Source organism: Drosophila pseudoobscura, chromosome 2, assembly GCF_009870125.1.
Source record: "Drosophila pseudoobscura strain MV-25-SWS-2005 chromosome 2, UCI_Dpse_MV25, whole genome shotgun sequence".
In the NCBI taxonomy this organism is placed as follows: Eukaryota; Metazoa; Arthropoda; class Insecta; order Diptera; family Drosophilidae; genus Drosophila; species Drosophila pseudoobscura.
The window spans coordinates 3,874,607-3,890,109 of NC_046679.1; the positions used below are offsets into that span (position 1 = coordinate 3,874,607).

The 15,503-nt window shown below is 46.4% G+C and overlaps 1 protein-coding gene across 2 annotated transcripts in view; it reads left to right on the forward strand.

The window, feature by feature from the left end:
• Positions 1-15,503, forward strand: part of LOC4800636 (ankyrin repeat domain-containing protein 50) — a 37,039-nt gene that overhangs the window by 19,916 nt on the left and 1,620 nt on the right. For both annotated transcript variants that reach the window (XM_015182966.2, XM_001357836.4), the window contains exon 2: positions 9,888-15,438. In XM_015182966.2, coding sequence (XP_015038452.2) covers positions 10,053-15,438 — 5,386 coding nt within the window. In that variant the 5' untranslated portion in view covers positions 9,888-10,052. The remainder of the gene's footprint in view (positions 1-9,887; positions 15,439-15,503) is intronic.

Here is a 15,503-nt window from a genome sequence, read left to right on the forward strand (position 1 = left end):
GGAGGCCAAACACGCAGTTATTGAAAGACAAACAGAGAGAGAAACATGAAGAGAGAGAGAAACACACGGGGGGACATGGAGACACAGAGAAACATGAAGAGACACAGGGAGAGACAGAAAGAGACACGAGCAAAGGAAAGGAAACCCTGGGCTGACAGTCGAGAAGGAAACGGAAATGCCAAAAGGCAAGTGCGTGTGCCTGCATATGCCACAAGAGGCGGCACATGCGGCACACGAAGCGGCTAGTGGGGTGGGGGGGGGGAACGGGGAGGCAAGTGACAAGTGTGTGGAGCAGATGTAAAGGTGATATCGGGGTCATTGTAGTGTTTGTCGAAAAAAACGATGTCAATATGGAACAACACCAAAGACAAGGGGCAACATGGGGGGGCAACATGGCAGTTGACATAGTTAGACAACCGAAAGGGAGTCGTCTCTCAAGGGGGGAGTGGGGGGTGGGGCTGTGCTTTACAACCGAGATACAATGCAGCTGCATGATAAAAAAACAAAGAGAGGGAGACAGAGAGAGGGGGAGAGAGGGAGAACAGAGAACGGAGCCACAAATTGGAATATCAGCAACGCAATTCAATAAACAGAGAGAATATGGAATAATCCAATTCCGTATCAAATATTCAATTTCCATGTTTATTGAATTGCTTTTGCGAGATTTCAATTTATGGCAAGGCTCTCGGGGGGGGTGGCTGCCAGAGGAGCTTATCAATAATAAATATATAAAATAAATAAGAACAAACCGGAGAAGACAACCGTAAACGGAACTGCAAAAATGTACAAAATATTATCTTTCCTGAAATGCAAATTGGAACGAGAGATAACCAGTAGGAAGACCAATTTATTGTAGGGCAGAAGTGTCCGCATCGACACCAAGTCGAGTCCAGAAGTCCAGGCAGAAACAACCACCGACCGAGAGGCGTTGCCGCATGACGCGGGACCTTGAATGAATATTTATGGATATCTGACCTTTTTGTGGGATTTTAAAGAGGGATTTGAAGTATAAAATAATCGAAAGAAAACATTTAAAACGTAATTTACAATCTGCTGAATGCCACTCCATAGTTTCCTCGATCTTCTAGAACTTCTCTTTGCTTTATGAAGCAGATATAGAGGCTGTTTCCAGGAGGTACTGTTTTGCAACCCACTTGGGCCCTTAAGTTGCAAATTTAAATCCTTTTAAGAGCCCTTTGAGTGCAGTATTTGATGTGATTTACCTCCCGACTTTGCCGACAGAATCATACGATGATTGGTTTATACGATGATATACGATGATGCTTACATTTAGTCATATTTAAGAATAATTCTAAGTGACTTCAAAGTCTTGATTTTCTGGGAATAAAATAAAATATTCAGGCTGTTGTTCAGCCGATGTTTTGCCGTAAACAGCGGCTCTTCTTCACTTTATAGCACACCCCTCTAGAACCCAAATAATCCTCATTGAAGCCCACTTTTCTTGGGGGTTTTTCCTCTGCCACTAAGCAGGAAAAATCATAGTTTTTCTAGAGCTTATCCCCAAAACAAATCGACGTTTGGCAGTTGCCCTGCTTGGGAGTTAATAAATGTATCATAACTCTGGAAATGGCACAAAATTGCAGGATATAAAAGGGGGAATGGAATGGGCACGACATGTGCAGAGTGTTCTTTCGCCACTTCAGATGTTCTCTTGGCCCCGAAATTGTGTGTCGTCTGTTGAGTGCTGAAAAATGCATGGAAAGTGCAGCAGCAACCCCCCCCCCCCCCCCCCAGGAAGTTTGAGGGAAGCCTGCCAAAGGAGGCAAAGGAGGGCAAGGATACGGCATTCCGTACGCCGTGAGGCAGTCATGCCATATACGAAAATCCTTTGCCAAGAATGATGATGATGATGATGATGATGATGAGGGCGGTGTCAGGCTTAATCTTGGCATTTATATACGTGATCCTTTGCCTGCTCCGCCCCGTACTCTGGCGGAATTTTCATATTTTCCTGTGCATGAAATGCATTTATGTAGCCATGAAAAATGTAGGTTTAATTAAGCGTTCACCCTGGGGCCACCTCATCGTGCCAGCATCCCGACAGCATCCTGTTCCCATTTTGCTCTGCCTGGCATACGGCATTGTCCTGGATGTCCTGCTGGATGCCCGCATTGAATCCGCATCCGGTGCCCGAGAATTCACAGCATCGTTAAACACAATGCCAGGTTTTTTGGCAGCAGCAGCCCACGGGACGGAGAGCACTTGGGAGAGGCTGCCATTGTATTACAGAATTAAGCGCATCTGAAAGCCGAACTCGATGAGCATTTGCCTGGATCTGTGCTGTGTGGGAATACCCTTTGAAGGATGGGGGCTACATGGAGTTCGGGAATCGCTTAAGGATTGAGTGGCGCCAAAGGGATGCCTCCTTTTTACTCACTCTAAAACACTGAAGTAGTTCCCTGAAAAATACCCAAAAAATCTGTACAGTGTCAGGCGTTTACCTGTGAATGGCAATGGCACCAATGTGAATGGCAAAAGTCACCGATGGGATTTTCGCTGTTTTTTTCGGGTTGTTTGTAGTTTTTCAATGAAAAGCTTTCCAAGGAATCAATTGCCGCCCCTTTTTGGGCTCTATTTCGGAGGATTTTCCATCATTGAAATGGAGTTTATCGTTTAAAAACCCATCGGAAAAGTAAAATAAAAGATGGAGACACTTCTTGAGGATTTATTTTTTATTCTTCTGAGCTATTTTCAAGGGTATTTCCCCTTCGTTGTTGCTGATTTTGTGGGTTTTTTTTTATAAGTTTTTTTCTACCCATTTTTTGTACTCGTTTGTCATCGCCTGCAGCCAGGGGGGGAGCGGGGCTGGAGCGCTTGAAAATCGATACGGAAGCGTTCCTCAGTGCTTCTTTTGGGTGTTGCCCCTGAGCTGATTTCGGCTCCTGTTTTTTGCACGTACAACGAATTTGGCTGGATTTGTACCTTGGCTTTGGTTCGGGACTCTACTGCTGTGTTGCCCCTCGGCAAACAGTTTGCTGCAATATTTGATCTGTTGTTTACTCTCCCGATTGTCGCCTCCTCTGACGAGTCCTACACACCAGGCCATGCAGTATCTCTAGATGGTATGAGAGCGGAACGGAACCCTATCCCAATATGCATATATTTATCCGTGTCTGCGCACTATTTGTAATGCATGGAATATATTTTGTTTACGAAAAGTTATGGCGTGAATAATTGAACGAGTCAACAAGTCGGATAACTTATTACTTAAACATGAGCCGGGCCACTGGCACCGCCCCGTCCCGCCCATGCGTCCATGGGTCCATGCCTCCATGGAGTCCATCATCATCGTAATCAACGGCGCAAGCGAATTTTACAAAAAAAAAATAAAATACTCAAATGCGAAACGAAACCAAAATATGTATGCAAATACAAATTAATGGAGTACTTCCTGTCTGCCATCCTTTCGGCAATAAAAAACAAACAAGAAAGAGTGCTGTCGAGTGGGGATTCGACGAGCAGGTTCCCTGTAAAGAGCGGGTCTTGTATCTCAAGAATAACAATTATAATAATAGTTATTCAATAAAAATCAAGAATAACAATTATAATAATAGTTATAATAACAATTATAATAACAGTTATTCTATAAAAATCAAGAATAACAATTATAATAACAGTTATTCAATAAAAATCAAGAATAACAATTATAATAATAGTTATTTTATAAAAATCAAGAATAACAATTATAATAATAGTTATTCTATAAAAATCAAGAATAACAATTATAATAACAGTTATTCGATAAAAATCAAGAATAACAATTATAATAACAGTTATTCCATAAAAATCAAGAATAACAATTATAATAACAGTTATTCGATAAAAATCAAGAATAACAATTATAATAACAGTTATTCAATAAAAATCAAGAATAACAATTATAATAATAGTTATTCTATAAAAATCAAGAATAACAATTATAATAATAGTTATTCAATAAAAATCAAGAATAACAATTATAATAACAGTTATTCAATAAAAATCAAGAATAACAATTATAATAATAGTTATTCAATAAAAATCAAGAATAACAATTATAATAACAGTTATTCAATAAAAATCAAGAATAACAATTATAATAACAGTTATTCCATAAAAATCAAGAATAACAATTATAATAACAGTTATTCGATAAAAATCAAGAATAACAATTATAATAACAGTTATTCCATAAAAATCAAGAATAACAATTATAATAACAGTTATTCAATAAAAATCAAGAATAACAATTATAATAACAGTTATTCAATAAAAATCAAGAATAACAATTATAATAATAGTTATTCTATAAAAATCAAGAATAACAATTATAATAACAGTTATTCGATAAAAATCAAGAATAACAATTATAATAACAGTTATTCCATAAAAATCAAGAATAACAATTATAATAACAGTTATTCAATAAAAATCAAGAATAACAATTATAATAATAGTTATTCTATAAAAATCAAGAATAACAATTATAATAACAGTTATTCAATAAAAATCAAGAATAACAATTATAATAACAGTTATTCAATAAAAATCAAGAATAACAATTATAATAACAGTTATTCCATAAAAATCAAGAATAACAATTATAATAACAGTTATTCGATAAAAATCAAGAATAACAATTATAATAACAGTTATTCAATAAAAATCAAGAATAACAATTATAATAATAGTTATTCAATAAAAATCAAGAATAACAATTATAATAATAGTTATAATAACAATTATAATAACAGTTATTCTATAAAAATCAAGAATAACAATTATAATAACAGTTATTCGATAAAAATCAAGAATAACAATTATAATAATAGTTATTCAATAAAAATCAAGAATAACAATTATAATAACAGTTATTCGATAAAAATCAAGAATAACAATTATAATAACAGTTATTCAATAAAAATCAAGAATAACAATTATAATAATAGTTATTTTATAAAAATCAAGAATAACAATTATAATAACAGTTATTCCATAAAAATCAAGAATAACAATTATAATAATAGTTATTCAATAAAAATCAAGAATAACAATTATAATAATAGTTATAATAACAATTATAATAACAGTTATTCTATAAAAATCAAGAATAACAATTATAATAACAGTTATTCTATAAAAATCAAGAATAACAATTATAATAATAGTTATTCTATAAAAATCAAGAATAACAATTATAATAATAGTTATTCTATAAAAATCAAGAATAACAATTATAATAACAGTTATTCAATAAAAATCAAGAATAACAATTATAATAACAGTTATTCAATAAAAATCAAGAATAACAATTATAATAACAGTTATTCAATAAAAATCAAGAATAACAATTATAATAACAGTTATTCCATAAAAATCAAGAATAACAATTATAATAACAGTTATTCAATAAAAATCAAGAATAACAATTATAATAATAGTTATTCTATAAAAATCAAGAATAACAATTATAATAATAGTTATTCGATAAAAATCAAGAATAACAATTATAATAACAGTTATTCAATAAAAATCAAGAATAACAATTATAATAATAGTTATTCTATAAAAATCAAGAATAACAATTATAATAATAGTTATAATAACAATTATAATAACAGTTATTCTATAAAAATCAAGAATAACAATTATAATAACAGTTATTCGATAAAAATCAAGAATAACAATTATAATAATAGTTATAATAACAATTATAATAACAGTTATTCTATAAAAATCAAGAATAACAATTATAATAACAGTTATTCTATAAAAATCAAGAATAACAATTATAATAATAGTTATTCGATAAAAATCAAGAATAACAATTATAATAACAGTTATTCTATAAAAATCAAGAATAACAATTATAATAACAGTTATTCTATAAAAATCAAGAATAACAATTATAATAATAGTTATTCTATAAAAATCAAGAATAACAATTATAATAACAGTTATTCTATAAAAATCAAGAATAACAATTATAATAACAGTTATTCTATAAAAATCAAGAATAACAATTATAATAACAGTTATTCTATAAAAATCAAGAATAACAATTATAATAATAGTTATTATATAAAAATCAAAAATAACAATTATAATAATATTTATTCAATAAAAATCAAAAATAAAAATATAAAATATATATATAAATATATAATATAAATCAATACGCAAAATGAGTATATCCTAAGATATCCAGAAAATATATTAATAGCCTCCATAGAGTCGAAAGCGGGTTTCTCCTACGAGTACGAGTGCGAGTGCGAGTGCGGGTACTCCCCGAGTACAGGGTATGTACATTAAAGCAGACCGAAAACGCAAGGGGCACTCAGAAGCGGCAGATGTAAACGCCCTGTCTGTGGGTGCAACATTTCAATTACATCCGCCCCATGCCACATCCGAGGACCACTAACATCCTTTTACTTGCGGTGCGGTGCGGTCTCTCTTGGTCCTTCCTGCTGGCAGAAATCACAGCTCCAGCATCCAGCTCTCTCTCTCTCTCTATCCTGTCGAAAAATTTGCATGTTTTCTTTTACTGTGTGGGGGGGGGCCTGGCATTTGGCAAAATATTCCCACGCCGCATATTGCTCAAGTTCATGCAGCTGCCAGTGGCAGACAGAAACAGACGCAGATGGGCAGCCACAGATGTGTCTGTGTGTGTGTGTGGCCCCCATGCGGATTTTTAATGCAATTTCCACATAAATAATACGGAGTACTTTGTGTGTAAATCGAGATGTTCATTTATTAATTAAATCTCTGTTGAAATGCTGATCGATGCCCTGTCCATCTGCCATTCGATGCCTCGGGGCTGCCAATTTCTCTGGCCAATTACAATGCGTGATTAGCTGTCCGTGTTTAATTAGCGTAATTGCTGCAGGGGGAGGCCGAGAGCCCGGGCCGTGGGCATCCAATTAAACTTTACAAAACTACAAGACAATCGCTGCAAATTCATTGAGGAGAGCCACACGGTGGCTGGGGGGGAAAACTGCTGTGGAAATGGCACTCGAACGACTGCCCCTCGATTGTAAGACACGCACTTCTGCCATTAAAGCTTGCATAATTAGCAAAGCACACTTTCTGTGCTGGAAAGTCTTTAAAACTCCCCAAATCAGAGCCAGTCTCCGTACCCTTCCGATTCCCATTTCCATTACAATCGCAAATCAATTTGGCCTCATAAAGGAGAGCGAATCGAGAGAGAAACGTGCAAATTGCAAGATACTTGAATGCAAACCAGAACCAGAAACCGAACCACAACCACAACCAAACCAAAACCCACTGTGTACGTGCTCCATTGTTGGAGCGACACAAAAAACGTTGGAGGTGGCGGTTGCTGCCTCCATGTGGCGTGCATCCCAGGATCCATCATCCATCCATTCAATAATTACGTTTAAGCGGCCACAGCGGAGGACGCTGCGCGGGTCAGGAAGTTGATGTGTCGCCTCCCAGACCACACCAGACCGGGGGCTGGGTTCCATTTGACTTTCTTCTGATGGAGGATGTCCGGGTGGCTGTCCGGGTGCCTGTCACACGCTCAATCAATGGATTTTACAGCTGACTGGGCCAACATTATGGTAATCTGCCACACAGGCAGGACTTCCCGCCCGCCCCGCATCACCCTTCCGCTGCGGTCCGGCTGCAGCCGTCGTCAGGTTGCAGACGTAAATCATTCATTTCACTTGCGACGATTTTTTATGGCGACCCCATCTCGTTGGAGTGCACAGAACGTGCTGAATTTGCTCCATTTCTATGGCGAAAGTTGGACAACAAGAGAGTGCCTTGCCGTGCCGGAGGAAGGCATGTATGTATCATTAGTTACATTGCCGTTGGTCGTTGCTCGTTGCCACCTACAAAAGTCCCATTACATCACATCCTATGCGCCATCCAGCAGCCATCCCGCACCCATCCATTGCTTCCACAGACAAGACTCAACGGCTAAATTGAAGTTTAAAATAAAAACTTTGTGGCATGAAAGACATTATTTACACAGAGGCAAGGCACTTACACTGAGCGAAACGAAGGAAAAGTCTGGGTTTTTCCCCTGGTTTATGGTTTCTTGGTTTCATGGTTGAGAGAGCTCTGAAATCCTAGAGGATATATCTGGAAATATGATGGAAATCAGGTGTAATGAGAATTTAAGTTAGTGGCTTCTGAAAGGAAACATTCGTAGAAAGATGCGCTGTACAAATGTCCCATAGGCGAACGGGCATATACGCTCCGAATGCCACAAACAGAGACCATTCGCCACGAGGGGTTCGTAGAATGGAAATTTGTAATGTTATGTGACAAAATATAGCCACAAATGCGAGGATTGCCTGCAGACAGAATCAGCTGATGATTCTTGTTCTCCCCCGAGTGAATGGCAATAGACAGTCACACGTTAACGTGAGCTAGAATCTCGTGAGCACATGGAACTGAGGCATAAGAGGGAGATTTGATTGATAGATGGAAACTATTGGAATCTCCGCTCAAGTAAGATCTCACTCCAGAGAGGTTTCTGCCAAAGTTATGACACATTTTTCGCTTGGTGCACCGCAAAGCCGGGCCCCGGCCTCCCAGCCTCCACACCCTAGTCATCCTCCTCAGGACACACACTCGTATTCGTACGCTTATTCGTACTCGTACATTCGTAAGCTTAGAGATATGGTATAGTGTGGTATGGCATGGTAAAACCCGAGAACAAAAGATACTGCGCGTAAGGACAAGCGCAGGACAGAAAAAAAAAACTGATGACAAGTTGTATGCATGAGTATGCATGTCTATGTGTGTGTGTGCGTGCATGTGTGTGTGTGTGTGTGTTCGGTGGTGGGGTGAATGCCTGCGGAGGAGCCCGGTAGCTGCCAAAGGGTTAAAAATGTACAGAAATCAGGTCAATTGTTTTGCAGGATGCTAAAAAAAAAGTCGTATAAAAAACGAAAAGCGAAAAAATGGCAAAAGGAAAGTGCTATTTAAGTTCAAGTAATGGCCCACTAAAAGCCCAGCATAGACGCCAGCGGAAAAGGTAATTTGCGCTATCTTCAAGGCATAATGCCACTAAGGAGGGAGATGGGGATGCTTATCGTAAACAGAGTCTCAAATCGTTAAGATCTCCATTTGGTTTGGCTCTGAGAGAGCTTAAAGATGGTTCACAGTTTGAAGGTTGAGAGCTTCTTCCTCCATGATGTTTTCAATGTTTCTGAAGTAGTTTTAAAAGTAGTCCAACAACAGCAAAAACAACTACACCTATGGACGCTTCTCTCGAGTCGAGCATTAATTAATTAATCATGCTCACGACATGTATTTGGTTTTTTGGCTTCTCAGACATTCTCTTGGGCACTTGAGAAGCTTAGAGTGGGAACATTCAGAGAGTGAGATAATGAACTTATAATTTTATTAATTTTTACGTTTTTTCATTATTTTTTTTACCCCAACGAAGGCCGAGCAGTATTGCCGTAATATTTTATAACTAAAACTATATGAAAACGTAGCAAAGTCCAGCAGAATGTTATATTTTGAACCAAATATTATCCCCCTCCAAAATCTTAGACCGTTTTTTTTTTACTTATTTTTATTGTTTTTTTTTTTAAATCATCATAATTTTTTCCTGTGAATTTTTTTATAAGTTGCTCCAAAATTAACAGCAAACAACAAATTGCATTATTATTTTATACTCAGCCTTTAGCCTTTTAAAAATTGTATATGATCCCCAATATTCATGAAATATTTAACCAATTTAAACAAATTATCACCCGAATAATACACGTTTATTCGACTCAAATATGATTCGATTAGTGGCTTGGGGATAGACGTACGATGCCAGTGAATTTTCATGGTATTGGTATTTGAATGATGGCTAAGCAGATTACTAACCTCCTCTTTCCCGGCCTTCTCTTTATTTGCAGTCATTTGTGGGGCTTAAGTGAAAGGCAGGAAAGTCAGACGTCAGCGAAAAGGGGAACGAACCCGCAGCCAGCAGACAGCAAACGGATTACCGGCATCCTCCAGATACAGATTTAGATACAGATACAGCTGCAATCAGCTCTTCGGCAGAAACAGAAACAGCAGCAATGTCTAAGCACACGGATAACGATAATCTGCGCAATGACATCTATGAGAATCTGCCCTGTCAGGCGATGTACAACGAGTCCGTGCGGAAGATCCATCAGCAGGCCTCCAGCCTCGTCAATCCGAATGCCAACTCCATAGGCAACTGCAACTCCACGCCGGCGAACCACAAGGCCTCCTCCGGTGGGGGCGGTGGCGGTGGCGGTGGCAAGGAGATGCTGTATGCCACGCCACTGCGAAAGTCGGATCGCTACAAGAGCGGCGAGCGGAGTCGCCACACGGCTGCTGCCGAGGCGAAGCTCTCCAACTACCGGGACTCGAATCGCCTGGCCAGCGCCCGCAATGGGAACGCTGTGCAGGTCACAGACCTGGATGCCGACGAGGACGACGCCGAGGGCGATGGGGTGGACGGCTGTGCCTCGACCAGCGCCCTGGTGGGCGGCTCCAAGTACAGCAACCAGCACTTGGGCGGAGGCACGGGCACAGCCACAGCCAACCAGCAGCTGGAGGATCGGCGGATACTCAACTTCCTGAAGGACACCACGCAGCTGCAGAAGAAGCTGGAGATCAGCGGGCGGGACTGCCCCAACGCCAGCTTCTCGAACCTGGCGCGCGAGGAGCACTTCGCCAATCTGGTGCAGCAGAACTTCCCCCAGGAGGTGGTCCAGCACTCGAACGGCGACACGAACGGCGGCTCGGCGCCCGAGGAGGACGGCCAGGAGGCGGCGGGCGGCGCCAGGGAGGACACCGACGGCAATCTGGAGGCGCTGATGCAGCGCAAGGTCTCGCCGGACAAGGAGGTCAACGGGCTGGTGCACAGCAGCGGCCTGGAGTCGAACAGCCGCATCGTGAGCACCGTCTACATCCATCGCGAGTGGGTCCTGAAGAAGATCGCCCTGTGCCTGGAGCAGCGGACGGCGGGCAAGAAGCCGCCCGTGCCGGTGGGCGGTGCCCTGGGCGGGGCAGCGGCCTCCTCCTCCGGCTATGTCTCGGCCCGGGCCAAGGCGGCGGCCATCTCCAGCTCCAGCTACAACGGGTGCCTGGTCCTGGGCTCGAACGGCTCCGGCAAGACCTCCATCTGCCAGGCCATCATGAAGGGCAACTCCGGCACCAAGGGCATCCTCAACAGGAAGCTGCTGGCCTGCTACCTGATCGAGTCCCAGAACCCGGAGTGCCACAGCCTCTCGCTGTTCATGCGCAAGATCGTCCTGCAGCTCCTGAGCCACGCCTCGCTGATCAGCCGCGACGACAGCCAGCGGATCATCGACGAGGGCTTCTCCTTCCTGCGCGAGGAGGCCCAGCAGCAGGAGTTCAAGCTGGACGAGGCCATGAACAACATCAGCCTCAGCGCGAATGCCGAGGAGCTGCTCATCGAGGAGCTGAAGCGCGGGGCCGGCGACTGCGACGCCCCCCAGGCCCTGGACTCGGGACACTTCCAGTCGCAGCGCACCTCCACCATCAACAAGGCGGCCAAGAGCTGTCTGACCCGCCAGCAATCGGAGCCGGCTCCGCGGCCGGACCAGCCGGACGATCAGCAGGCCGCCAACAGCTATGGCACGCATCCGCCGAAGCATGGCAGGGAGCGCGGCGAGCAGGACAAGGACATGGGCAGCGAGAAGGAGCTGAAGGAGCCGGCTGCCAAGCCGAGCGCCAGTCCCAGCAAAACCAAGTCCAAGATCCCCATCAAACGGGGACGATCGGGCAGCGGCGTGCTCTCCCCCTCGAAGCTGGCGATCATCAGCAACGGCGGTGGCACGGGCGGCGGCCAGGCGATCCAGCAGGGCGGCGGCGAGGACATAGCCGATCTCGGCACAGAGCAGGAGAAGAGCGAAATCGAGGCGGCCATCAAGGAGGACAAGGCGGGGGCCAACAACGAGGAGGAGGACAAGCCCGAGGCGGACAAGGACCTGACCCCCAGCAAGGAGCAGGAGTCGGAACCCAAGGCAGAGGCTGAGGCGTCGAAGCCGCTCATTGATTTCACAGAGAACGGCCCGGTGAATGGCAAACGGGAGGAGGAGCAGGAGAAGGAAGAACGCCAGGCACCACCAGCTCTCGCCGAGAAGCCCAGGAAGCACACGAACACACTGCCGCCGCCGTTGCCGAGGACCAAGAGCTGCCGCACCATCATCGCGGACGGGTACTACGAGCTGCTGCTCTCCAATCCGGAGATCCTCGAGTGCCTCAGCGTGGACAACATCGAGACGAACCCCGACGAGTGCTTCAAGAAGGCGCTGCTCTTCCCGCTGCTCGAGCTGACGCCGCCGAAGACGGCGCTGCTGCTGCTGATCGACTCGATCGACGAGAACTACATCAACGAGGGCCACCTGATCTCCACTCTGAAGGGCGGACGCTGCAACGCGGCCGTCCACAAGAGCCGCAACGTGGCGGAGCTACTGTCGAACCACATCCACCTGTTCCCCAAGTGGCTATTCCTCGTGTGCACCACCAAGAAGCAGACCAAGCAGATCACCAGGATGTTCACGGGCTTCAAGAAGATCACGCTGGACGACCTGCGCAAGTCGCACGTGGTCAAGGACGTGCAGGAGTACATCATCAACCGGCTGAACTCGGACTTCAAGGACAGCATCATGCTGACCAAGGAGATCATCGAGTCGCTGCACCAGCTGTACATCAAGTCGAACGGCTGCATCCTCTACCTGGAGAAGGTGCTGCACGGCATCAAGGACAACTTCTTCAGCTTCCGGGAGATCAAGCTGATCCCGTGCACCCTGAACGGCCTGTACTTGTACATCTGCCAGAAGTCCTTCAACAAGAAGCAGTACATGAAGATCCGGCCGCTGCTCAACGTCCTGCTGGCCTCCTCCGGCTACGTGGACAAGCTCTTCCTGTTCAACTGCCTGCGCACCCACAACTACACGATCGACTGCCAGGAGTTCGAGAAGCGGCTCCAGCTGATGCGCAACATCCTCGCCTACGACGCGAACGCCCAGCGCCTCAAGATCTTCCACAACTCGTTCGCCGACTGGCTGGTGGACGTCAAGTTCGCCACCAAGAAGTTCATCTGCGACGTCAACGAGGGCCACGTGATGATCTCCATGTACTACCTGCTGGTGGCCGACACCTTGTGCGCCAACACGGTGCGCCGCTTCGCCTACCATCTGATCAAGGCGGGCGAGTGCCTGGCCAGCCGCCACGTGGACATGGACCTCATTCTGATGCTGCTGGAGTCGCGGCTCAACCTGAGCGACTGCTTCTACACGAACCAGATGAACTGCTGTGCCCAGTGCGAGCACGACTTCAAGTACGACGGCAACTTCCTGCCCAAGACCCGCGCCATGCTCGAGCGGTTCCTGGCCAACGACCTGAGCGAGCCGTTCGCCCAGTTCCTGTGCGACTTCTTCAAGCCCAGCCTGCCGACGGACGCCAAGATGCTGAAGCTGCTCATCGAGACGGGCATCAACAACGCCGAGGCGCAGAACTCCTGCGAGTCCTCGCTGATGTCGCCCGAGCTGTCGGAGAAGTCGCAGAACATCGACTTCGAGCTGGCCGACCTGCTGCTCTCCAGCGAGAAGAGCTGCCTGCTGGAGACCCAGCGGGCGGGCAGCCCCTCGGAGCACAGCGAGCCGCCGCACGAGAGCCAGGACGACAACGCGTCCAGCACGCTGCACCAGCTCTCCGACTCGCACCACATCGAACTGCACAAGGGCAAGGCCCTGATCCACATCCTGGCCAACGACGGCAACCACCAGCTGCTGGAGCGGGCCCTCAACGCCTGCAAGAGTCCCATAGACCTGGAGATCGAGGACTACAATGGCCAGACGGCGCTCAATATCGCCGCCAGGAACGGCCACCTGGAGGTGGTGAAGCTCCTCCTCAGCTTCTCGCAGCCCTGCAACGACGGCACAGGCAGGATGAAGCGCGTCGACGTCAACCATGCGGATCGCGACGGCTGGACCCCGTTGCGGTCCGCCTCCTGGGGCGGCCACAGCGACGTGGTGCGGCTTCTGATCTCCCAGCCGGCCTGCAAAATAGATCTCGCCGACAAGGAGGGACGCACTGCTCTGAGGGCCGCCGCCTGGAGCGGCCACGAGGACATCCTCAAGCTGCTGATCGAGTCGGGAGCGGATGTCAACTCGGTGGATCGACAGGGTCGCACGTCCCTGATTGCCGCCTCCTACATGGGCCACTACGACATCGTGGAGATCCTGCTCGAGAACGGGGCGAATGTCAACCACCTGGATCTGGACGGACGCAGTGCTCTGTGCGTGGCCGCCCTGTGCGGCTCCTCGGGCTACAGCAAGGTGATCTCCACGCTGCTGGACCACGGGGCGAACACGGATCAGCTGGACAACGACGGCATGTCGCCTCTGCTGGTCAGCTCCTTCGAGGGCAACGCCGAGGTCTGCGAGCTGCTGCTGGAGAACGGCGCCGACCCGGACCTGGCCGACTTCATGGGACGCACGCCCCTGTGGGCCGCCTGCACGGCGGGGCATGCCACGGTGGTGAAGCTGCTGCTGTTCTGGGGATGCGGCATCGACTGCATGGACTCCGAGGGCCGCACGGTGCTGAGCATTGGGGCCGCCCAGGGGAACGTGGAGACGGTGCGGCAGCTGCTGGACCGCGGCCTCGACGAGACGCATCGCGACAACGCGGGCTGGACGCCGCTCCACTACGCCGCCTTCGAGGGCTTCCACGAGGTGTGCATGCAGCTGCTCGAGTCGGGGGCCAAGATCGACGAGTGCGACAACGAGGGCAAGACGGCCCTCCACCTGGCCGCCCAGGAGGGGCGCCTCAACTGCGTCCAGGCCCTGCTGGACATCCACTCCAGCTTCGTCGACCAGAAGGCGCACGACGGCAAGACCGCCTTCCGGCTGGCCTGCCTCGAGGGGCACATGGAGACGGTGGAGTTTCTGCTCAAGTTCTGCTGCGACGTCAACTCGAAGGACGCCGACTCGCGCACCACGCTGTACATCCTGGCGCTGGAGAACAAGCTGGAGATCGTCAAGTACCTGCTGGACATGACCAATGTGGATGTGAACATTCCGGACAGCGAGGGCCGCACGGCCCTCCACGTGGCCTCCTGGCAGGGGCACGCGGACATGGTCAAGACCCTGATCGAGGCCGGGGCCGATGTCAACTCCATGGACCTGGAGGCGCGCTCGCCCTTGCACTCGTGCGCCTGGCAGGGCAACCACGACGTGATGAGCATCCTCCTCTACTACGGCGCCCTGGCGGATCACGCCTGCAAGCAGGGGGCCACCGCCCTGGGCATCTCCGCCCAGGAGGGGCACGAGAAGTGCGTCATCGCTCTGCTGCAGTTCGGCGCCAATCCGTACAAGTCGGACCACTGCGGGCGCACGCCGATCAAGCTGGCGGCCAAGTCGAGTCGCACCAGCATCCTCAAGATCTTCGAGAGCTACACCAAAAGTAAGACCAAACGCAGGAGCATCCTTGTGCTCTGTTACTAATGCTTTGCCCCTCTCCACCTCTCC